This window comes from Sardina pilchardus, chromosome 12 (genome assembly GCF_963854185.1).
Source record: "Sardina pilchardus chromosome 12, fSarPil1.1, whole genome shotgun sequence".
In the NCBI taxonomy this organism is placed as follows: domain Eukaryota; kingdom Metazoa; phylum Chordata; class Actinopteri; order Clupeiformes; family Clupeidae; genus Sardina; species Sardina pilchardus.
In genome coordinates, this window is record NC_085005.1 from 14,852,464 (window position 1) to 14,862,463 (window position 10,000).

The 10,000-nt window shown below is 44.4% G+C and overlaps 2 protein-coding genes across 2 annotated transcripts in view; one reads left to right on the top strand and one right to left on the bottom strand.

Annotated features, from left to right (window-relative positions):
* ddx1 (DEAD (Asp-Glu-Ala-Asp) box helicase 1) overlaps positions 1-4,945 on the bottom strand; it is a 10,766-nt gene extending 5,821 nt beyond the window's left edge. Inside the window, exons 1-16 of the mRNA XM_062550790.1 lie at positions 4,867-4,945; positions 4,711-4,762; positions 4,163-4,226; positions 4,027-4,056; positions 3,698-3,794; positions 2,619-2,666; positions 2,288-2,371; positions 2,078-2,161; positions 1,715-1,791; positions 1,527-1,599; positions 1,182-1,258; positions 945-1,059; positions 638-776; positions 418-478; positions 198-296; positions 1-82 (exon numbers count right to left, since the gene is read on the bottom strand). The exon at positions 1-82 is cut by the window's left edge and continues 8 nt beyond it. Coding sequence (XP_062406774.1) covers positions 1-82; positions 198-296; positions 418-478; positions 638-776; positions 945-1,059; positions 1,182-1,258; positions 1,527-1,599; positions 1,715-1,791; positions 2,078-2,161; positions 2,288-2,371; positions 2,619-2,666; positions 3,698-3,794; positions 4,027-4,056; positions 4,163-4,226; positions 4,711-4,762; positions 4,867-4,882 — 1,198 coding nt within the window. The 5' untranslated portion in view covers positions 4,883-4,945. The remainder of the gene's footprint in view (positions 83-197; positions 297-417; positions 479-637; positions 777-944; positions 1,060-1,181; positions 1,259-1,526; positions 1,600-1,714; positions 1,792-2,077; positions 2,162-2,287; positions 2,372-2,618; positions 2,667-3,697; positions 3,795-4,026; positions 4,057-4,162; positions 4,227-4,710; positions 4,763-4,866) is intronic.
* Positions 4,946-5,210: 265 nt separating this feature from the next.
* nbas (NBAS subunit of NRZ tethering complex) overlaps positions 5,211-10,000 on the top strand; it is a 180,097-nt gene continuing 175,307 nt past the window's right edge. Inside the window, exons 1-5 of the mRNA XM_062550682.1 lie at positions 5,211-5,311; positions 5,735-5,786; positions 6,511-6,547; positions 7,812-7,889; positions 9,160-9,207. Coding sequence (XP_062406666.1) covers positions 5,219-5,311; positions 5,735-5,786; positions 6,511-6,547; positions 7,812-7,889; positions 9,160-9,207 — 308 coding nt within the window. The 5' untranslated portion in view covers positions 5,211-5,218. The remainder of the gene's footprint in view (positions 5,312-5,734; positions 5,787-6,510; positions 6,548-7,811; positions 7,890-9,159; positions 9,208-10,000) is intronic.

Consider the following 10,000-nt stretch of genomic DNA (forward strand, 5'->3'; position numbering starts at 1 on the left):
TCTTCCCATCAGAGGTGACCTGGGGGATCTGGTTGTAGATCTTCATGATGAAGTCTGTGTAGCCCGCTGACAGAAGACCATCCTGGAGAAGAGGGAGTGAGAGAGGGAAGGAGAAGGGTTTCAGATATAGACACACACACACACACACACAGACAAACAAACACACACACACACACACACAAAGGTGATGTACTCACACACTCGTCCAGCACAAAGAAGCGGACTTGGGAGAGATTGAGCTTCCCTGTAGAGATGAGATCTTCCATCCTTCCTGGGGTGCCCACTACAATATCCACCTGAGAGAGAGACATTATTTAATATTTTCCTGTATATTTCACATTTCCCCTGTTTGGTCTAGATCAGTAATAATGGCCAAATGCTCCATTCAGGAATTGCAGATTGGCGACATCAACATACCCCTTGCTCCAGCACAGCAAGCTGATCTTTAGCTGCCACTCCACCCATCACCAGCAGATCCCTGTAAAACACACACACACACACACACACACACACACACGCACACATTTATGGAAAGAAACGCAGACACACACACAGACAGTTATAATTCAGGCAGACTGTACTTGCTAGGTTGCAGCCTCATGGCTCCAGCGGGAGACAAAAGAGCAAAGCCACTCACCTCACTTTGGGGTTGTCCACGTACTTCTTGAACTGGTTGACCACGCGGTGGGTCTGCTCAGCCAACTCTTTCGACGGCTCAATGATGATGGCCTTAGGGGCGTTATTCATAACCTTCACCTGGCTTACTTTTGCGGCCCCTACACACACACACACACACACACACACACACACACACACACACAGAGTTCAGAGTGGTACAGAGCTATGTGGCTATATAAGAAGGACTACTGTCTACTGGTCTTATTCGTGACATGAAGATTGTTTATGTCAGACAAACCTCGACCCACCCTCCCACACACACCTACCTGTCTGGCTGGATTTGACTGCATGTCCATCAGGTGCTTGATCCAGAGCTACAAAGCCCTCAGCAGGCTTGTTCTTGAAGCTCTCGCCTCCAAAGTTGAACTTCAACTCAGCATTCTGAAGAGGGGAGCACAGGCATTGAGAGCGTTAAGGAGTTACAGTAGGTGTGTGTTTATATATGAATGTACTGTAAGAAGGTATGTGTGTGTGTGAGTGTGTGTTTGTGTTTGTGTCGTCACCTTGAGAACACAGGAAGCAAAGAATGCCTGGTCTTTTAGCTGTGCTGGGATGGTGAAGGCCAGACCCAGGTCAATACCTGAGAGAGCAGACGACTACAGTTATAGTGACTGTACACACAAACACAGGGAAAAAAACTATACACACAAGCACAGCTACAGCAACAACTGTACACACACGCAGACACACGCGCACGCACACACACACACACACACACACACACACACACACACATACACAGAGACACACACACAGAGACACACACACACACACACACACAATTCTTAAGGCAACAGACAACTAAAGCGGCAGCATAAACAGTACAATAGCCCAATCTCCAGTCCTACCATTCTTAGAGAAGGAAATCTGAGATTTGTCTAGATCCAGGTAACATCCAATGGTATCGTGCATAGTGAACTCCTGCGTGTGTAGAGAAAAACAACAACAACAACAACAACAACAACAACATGACATTAATGGAAATACATCCAGTTAAAGCACCATTAAACTCTCAAAGTTATCTGAGCTGTTTCACCTCTCCGTAGCTGTCAAACTGCTTGTTGTTGGATTTCTTCCCAGTGCCTCCAAAGCCAAAGCCATATTTATCAGTACCTGGTACAAAAACACATTTGCAGCAGATAAAACAGACAGGCAGAAGACAAATGGCAAGTCTGTCTCCCTCAAGGTAGCTCTAGACCTGAAAGCATACAGTACATCACGGTCTTTCACAGTATCTTCTGCAAACATTAACAGCAGTACAAAAAGTACAAACGTATCCCTAAAAACCACAGTGAGATAAATGATTGTCACAGGGAGGGAACCATAACATCACAGATGATATGATATGGCAAAAAACAACAACAAAAAACAACTACACACCTAAAAAAATATTACTCACCTAAATCCAGTGCAGCCTGACTTGTTGACCAACCAACTCTGCACAGCCCTTGATCATGACAAGACACCTCGTAGTAGTACTTCCCTATAAACACGCACAAACACAAGCAAAGGTTTGTTTGCTTGCACTATTCAACTAAATCTCTATCATTGTCAATTCATCTCTCTCTCTCTGTGTGTGTGTGTGTGTGTGTGTGTGTGTGTGTGTCACCTTTAGTGACGCCTTGGGTTGAACGACAGCCGTGCCATTCCTTGAACTCGCGGCTCTGGCAACACATACCATCTGGGCCGATAGCTAGAGAAGAGACCAGGGAAAAGACAACACTAGACGTTAAAACACGGAAAAAGTGCTTTAGTGTCGCTTTAAAATACAGACAAAAACAGCTAAATTAAGCACTACCACACAGGACACATTTGTATGTGTATATTATTTTATAGATATTCAACAGATACAGATATATGGACATATATATTGAATGTTATGTGTTTTGACTTGTGGGTTGCACTACTGTACACTTGGAGTCATGTCTCAGGTCACTCACCAAAAGCTGTGCTTCTGTCATAAGGGTTCATCTGCCATTTACTGAAGACTGCAGTGGGGGACAGATGGGTACAGAAATGTCAGAAACTCACACACACCACCAGCACGCACACCAGGGCTGCACAAATAACAGATTTGATTAATGGATGAACCGAATTCGCGATTTGAGCCACTTAACGGCAATTAGCTAATCTCAAAGGGTGCAATTAGTCGTTCAGTTTGCAACATGCTCCTTGTGTGACGGACAGTTAAGCTCATCTCACTGGAATGCTGTGCTGTTTTTCACGCACTTGGCATGTTCACCAATCAAAAGTGGCCCAGTCTGAGGACTCAGCGGTCTTTTGACCGCCTCAGCCGCGCTTTAAATAGTTCACACCAGCGCAGCGCTTCTAGTAGGACGTCAAAACGGTCTAATGGCCGGGGCGCGGTGCTTCTAGGTATAAGTAGGTCAGAACGGCACGGCGCTTCTAGTGTTAAAGCTACAGTTGGCAAGTCTGGCAGCTTGAGGGGACTTAGCCAACATTTTGCATGCATACAACTCTCATAAACCTCCCCCAATACCACCAAGCATCCCCCCCATTGAGTTTGTACTTGTTGTGACTGTGTATGTACTGTGGTCAACAGTCTGATCTGCCAATGATCATATAGCCCTGCGTTTATTGGACCAGAAGAACCAGGGGTGGTGGATTTTTGCAAAACAAATAAGCTGGTCTAAGTGGAGGTAGAAGCGCAGGGTTAAAGCGAAATTTGGAACATTGAATTGAAGCTTGTTTTCACCAAATCATGCAGCCTCTGTCTTTGTCACACACACACCTATACCCCAGTCTTAACCACTACATGGCCATTTGTTCTGAAAAATGTATACACCAGTGCGTGAAAACACACTACTTTGGTTGATGTCTCTCAATCGATCTCTGTCTTTCTTCTCTTTCACACACACACACACACACTCTCTCTCTTTCTCTCACATATATATACACACACACACACACACACACACACACACACACTCTCTCTCTCTCTCTTTCTCTCACATATACACACACACACACACACACACACACACACACACACACACACCTGCACCCCCAGTCTTGACGGCAGCTCTGCCCTTCTTCCCTTCCTGCTGGTCCTTCATGGTCTCATACACAATCTGGATCAGAGGGATGCTGAAGGCCTGGAGGAAGACATGGAAAGTTATGGCCATGCACTTCAGAATCACTCGGCCTTGCACAGCAAAGAAACCTTGGCTTCACAAATACTGTAGCACTGCAGGTGTGTAAAGGGGTACTCACACCGACCATTTACCGAACACTTTTAGCCTAGTACTTAACCAACACAGCAGTCATTAGTAATATATTTCTGTGATTTGATATTGAGGCGTATTCCATGAGAGAGTTGTCACTTACGCCAGTTTTTCCACTGCCCGTTTCAGCCGCCTGTAAAAACAAAAGTGTTGTCAAGAAGTGCACCGGTAGGCTATGTTGAGTAATATGAAAAATAGCCAAGGGCTACATTAGTGCTTATGTGGCTATTAGGGTTTACCATAAGGACGTCTCCTCCTCCAAGAATTAATGGAATAGACTCCGCCTGGATGTCAGTCGGGAGGCTAGAGAGAGAAATATTAGTGGACACATTAGCGATACAAGCATCTATGGAGTTGGCTAACTGCCTAACATTATGTAGGCTACATCGGCCATAAAACTTATTTGATAAGTTGTGTGTTCTGTTCGTACGTCTCTACAGATGTGTGACCATAACAACATTTACATCAGTCAACACAATTCACACCCATTACTGTAGCTATTACCAGACTAAGCTTTCTTTTGTTTTGTCTTCTTCTTTTTTTAAGATTGAACATTACTCTGGGGAGTCTGCGTTGTATTTCTCTGAGCTGCAGGGCGAAATCCAATCGCTATGCATTACAGTCTGATGTAAACAACGTGGGATAGGATAACTGGCTGTGGATTGGAGATTACGAGTGGGCATCCACGAAAAGTATTTAAGCTTCCCTTTATTTATAAAACAGAGAGCACCTTTGCATTCATTAAACACAATGTATACTCAGGACGTGCATATAACAGGCTACTTACAGCCAATCCAACTCCTCAACTGCTTGCGCGATTTCTGGCATAACGCCCATTTCTGCAAGACAAAAAGTTATTCATAGTATAGTTATGAATATGTCCTTCAGTATTAGGACATATATATCCCTTAAATTAAAATGTATTCCATGATAAAGTGCTTACCACCAAACGCAGCCATGACTGCCAGCAAGACGAGACAATCCGGATGTAACGTGTAATCAAATTTTGACAGAGTGCGATGGTGTCTAAAGACCTAAGTACAACAAGACTGTGCATTTTGAACGGTCCGCGTTTTAAAAAATATTCAGAAAATGTTCCAAAGTACAATTTAGCACCTATTGATATTCATAATTGTTTACTACATGGAATGTTTGAATTTATTTTTTATCTGAATTGAAAATACGACGATGTCTATGAAATCAAGCATCCTTAAAAAACGCGGAGTGAGCCCACATATTTTTTGCCTTACTGGCCACCGTTACTTGACGTATGGATGCTTGAGCTAGCCGAAAACATGGCTGTCGACAATATTTTGGAAGATGAAGAGGAAAACATTTTGTATGATTTACTCATAAATACTGAGTGGCCGCCCGAGACAGACACACAGGTAATAGAGATTTGTAATGGTTTTATTTGGTGGAGTTTGGTGAGTTATTCTAAGGCTGCACAGAGGTACTTTGCGATGTTGCTATTCTTGGCGCTAGATCAGTCCATATTTGAGAGGCCACGTCGCACAAGTTTACCTTATCTCTACTACCGCTGTCCAGATGACAGGTGTTTAATGAACGTTGTCGTGCTTGCTCATTTGTTTCCATTAAAAACGACCATACTATTCTCGCTTTCGGCAATGTTGACAACTTAAAAGTTCATTCATTTGCTCTTTCAATTGTGGGTGCATGTTAACACAGTTTGATGCAACTGCACAATGTCAGACTCGTAGGCTACCACGAATGCAGTAGGCTACTTTTCGAACTCTAACCTGAGCTCTCGTGTGTCAATAAGTATACATCTTTGTTTCGTTTATGCACAGTTGAGGGGATTCAAGGAGCATGACTCGTCCTTGATCGCCAAAGCAGTGACTGGTAAGTTGTGGTAATGTGGGAAAGTTGACAGTCGCATCTTATAGTTTTACTTTTATTTTCAAAGCTTTGCTGGATGACGATCATGCACACTGTGAAACAAGTTCTGCTAACAACAGCTTCAAGAACACTTGGTTGGTCTATGTCAGTGGTGATGCTGGATATCAGTTTCTTCATGCTCGCTGCAGTATTGCAGTATTGCAGGGCAGTAACCTATTGCAAATATGTGTAGGAGAAATTTGAATCATCTGCCTATATCATACATACTGTAGCCTATAGGAAAAAATGAAATTTTTGACATCCATGTGTTAGGAATTTGTAAAGTAATTAGTTGATGCCTACATGTTAACAATGATGGTACAGTAGATACAAGGCTAACTAACTTTAGGCTTATTGTATTGATTGATGGTCTTTAATGTTTGGTCAGATTTCCCATTGTGATGCACTATTTGCATGTGCATTATTTTTCGATATCCGCCTGCGGCGTCGGGACCTTATCACCAGTGCATTAGTGCATTATTCTCCTATAAACGCACGGCGCGTTGTCTGTTATCCCTTGCGTAAAACATGCTGTATGATGGCATTATCTGAGTTGCATGTTGAACAGATTTAGTGGAGTGGACCTGGGGGTCCATTAGGCTGGCCGCTGTTGTATTATCTGATTGGACACTGGCCACTGTTGTAATATCTGATTGGACAGTTGTATGATGTGTGATTTCTGATGCAGGTCCCTTCAGGTTCATCCTTCACTACCTATGGTACAGGTGAGGGGTGCTCTCTCCTTCTCTCGCTTTCTCTCCTTGTCTTGCTCTCCGTCCTCCCCATGTGTTTCTCTGGCCCACTGGCATCAATGAACGGAAATGAGCAAGGGACACTTCACCGATTAGCATTAAGCTTTGTATCTTTAGAAAACCAGTCATGTTTTTGAATGGTCTTGCCTTATTCCCTCAGTTTGCCTTGAGATGGGAGAAATATGGATTTCAATGTTGGACTTCCTGCTTTCAATGATGTAAAAATAATCATTTTACATCATTGAAAGCAGGAAGTCCTATCATGGGTTTCATTGAAATCCGTATTTCTCCCATCTCAAGGCAAACTGAGGGAATAAGGCAAGACCATTCAAAAACATGACTAGTTCTCTAAAGATACAAAGCTTAATGCTAATAGGTGAAGTGTCCCTTTAAAAATGTAGGTTAACACTGGTTGTTAACACTAAACACTGTGTGAAATCAAACCCATAAGCGCACAAAAAATGTCTGATTTGAGTGACCATATTCTGCCACTGTTCTGGCAGAGCCTCACTCGAAAGTGCCATTAGGAGGCCATTTATGCTGCTCATATCTGGCTGATGCTTGAGGGAAATCTGTCTCTCTCCCTCCCTCCCTCTCTCCCTCCCTCCATCTCTCTCTCGTGCTTGCTTGCCCCCGCTCCTTGTCTCCCCTCATCTCTTCTGGGAGCACTGGCCTGAGATGAGCGTTTGGTTCTGAAATTGGGGCGTCATTCACTCGGTTTAAAAGATGCATGAGGATCAATGAGCCGGGACACTTGTGTGTCTAATGACGCAGCATTCTCAGAGGGAGCAACCATCAGGGCTTTTTTTTTTTTTTACACTGCCCGTGTGTGTGTGTGTGTGTGTGTGTGTGAGTGTGTGAGTGTGTGAGTGTGTGAGTGAGTGTGTGAGTGAGTGTGTGAGTGAGTGTGTGAGTGAGTGTGTGAGTGAGTGTGTGAGTGAGTGTGTGAGTGAGTGAGTGAGTGAGTGAGTGAGTGAGTGAGTGAGTGAGTGAGTGAGTGAGTGAGTGAGTGAGTGAGTGAGTGAGTGAGTGAGTGAGTGAGTGAGTGAGTGAGTGAGTGAGTGAGTGAGTGAGTGTGTGTACTGTATGTGGCTATGTTCGAGTGGCATTCTCAGAGGGAGAAACCATCAGCGCTTCTTTTTTACACTGCCCAGGTGTGTGTGTGTGTGTGGCTATGTTTGTGGCTATGTATGCTTCTTAGTGTCTTGGATAGATGTGTGACTCTGTGTGTTTGCAGCCCCTCTAGTTCTTCACTGCCCCCAGGACTTGTGCGTCTGGCCACCAAACAGATCAACTGGCAGCTGGTGTTGGCAAGGTGAGCACTCTCTCTCTCACTCTCTCTCTTTCTCTCTACATCACTCTGTACTTGTTGCCCTCCACAACAGTCTTATAACCCCCACTGATAAAGTTGTTTTGGCACCACCATCACTCTTCTTACATTTCTTGCAACTGTACTTGTGTACTTGTTTGCACCATTTTATACCCCCCCCCCCTTTTTTTTTTTTTAAGCAGTCTTGGCCCCACTTTTGTAAGGGACATTAGGCAATAAATGTTTTGGAAACTGCAGTAAAGAATTTACAGAGATCATTGATGCTCTGAAGAACTCAACAGTAGTTTAGGGGAACCATTAACTCAATACAGCCATCAATAGTGAGAACAATAAAAGCCTTTTTAATGTTAATAAGACGCGTTGCATCTGTGTATTGAGCTCTGGAGTCCCATTTTGATGTCCAAGCCATGATGTGAGTGTGTGTGATGTGCTGGATAGTGGGAATGAACCCCGTAATGCCCATAATGGCCTCTAGAGGGCTGGCGTTAAGGGGGGTAATTGGCCACAGCTCACTGGGATGCCACTTAGTTCTATTAAATCGCTGCAGTAAGCAATTCGGCTGAGATTTAGTGGGGAGTTTTTTGTGAGTGTGTGTACACACACACACACACACACACACACACACACACATTATACGGTATAGACACATTTTGGGGGTCAGTGTGAAGATGCTGGATCAGCAAAATAGCCAGAGAAAATGAAACTTCCACCCCCTCCAGACACTGTTTTTCTCTCTCACTGAACTCGGAGCATATATATCCAAGTGACAGATACAGTACAGATGTGTATGAATAACCTGGATATAAATCTCTGAAGTAAAACGTAAGATGACAGCCTGCCTGTCTGTTAGCATGCTAATGTTAGCTGTGATTATGCACAGAGTCGGCACTTTTCAGTCAGGTATCTGTTTTTTTTCTCCGACTCATCCCATACCAGCTGCCTGTCCAATTATTCAAATTGTCACGACAACAACAGCAAACGAGCAAACGCACAGGCGTGCGAGGCAAGATGGCAGCTTGTAATTAGCTATTGATTAGCTGACCTCCGCGTTTGTTGGCTTATCAGATGCTCTGCGATGGTTTGTGCTTGTTTTCCTCATTTCATTTATTTCCCTTTCTCCCCCCTCTCATCCCCTCCTCCCTCTCTCACTTTCCGTCTCTCCCCCTCTCTCTCCCTTCTTCCACCCGTGTCTCTAACACTCCCTCTCTCTCCTCCTTTCCTCCTCTCCTCCTCTCCGCCTGTCCTTTATTTGCAGTAATGGGAAGCTGTTGGCGGTGGTTCAGGACCAGTGTGTGGAGATCCGGTAATTTCCTCCTCAATTGAGCACAGAGCTTTTCTCCCGACTCTCTCTCTCTCGCTCTCTCTCTCTCGCTCTCTCTCTCTCTCTCTCTCTCTCTCTCTCTCTCTCTTCTTCCTCCATTCTCCTCCTGACTCTCTCTCCCTCCCTCTCCCTCTCTCTGGTGCAGTGTGTTGTGTTTATAAATTGTTAATTTTTCCTCCGTCTGTCTTACGAGCCGTCTGGCTGGCGTCCCTGTGCCCGTCCTCCTCTCCCTGGCGTCGCCCACCCCCCGGCCGCCCATCGTGCCAGCTGAAGGCCGCTCCCCCGTTCTGCAAGCCCCAGCAGAAACGGGAGGCTGAATAAATACATTTTAAATGACAGACGGAGAATTATGGCCCGCAGGAAAACAACTTAAGAGGAAATAAAAATAGTTCAGTGCCATTCTGACAAGAGCTCAGGGCAAACAGACATTAGAGATTAGACACTATTGATCGATTGATTCTGTCTCTATCTTTGTCTGTCTGCTCACTCATTCTCTCCTTCTCTCATCCTTTCTTTCTCATGCTTTATCGCTCTCTTTCTCGGTTCTCTTCTGCTTTCTGTCTCTCCATCCCTCTCTCTCGCTCTCTCTTTCCTTCTCACAATCTTCTATCACATGCTTTCTATTCCTTTTTCTTCAACTTTTTTCTCTCTTCCTTGTTGCTCTCATCTTTAATCCATACTTCTTTGCAAATCTCTCTCTTTTACCTCTCTTCCCTCCCTCTCTGTCTCCTTCCATCGGTCTCCCTCTCTCTCTCTCTCTCTCTCTCTCTTTCTC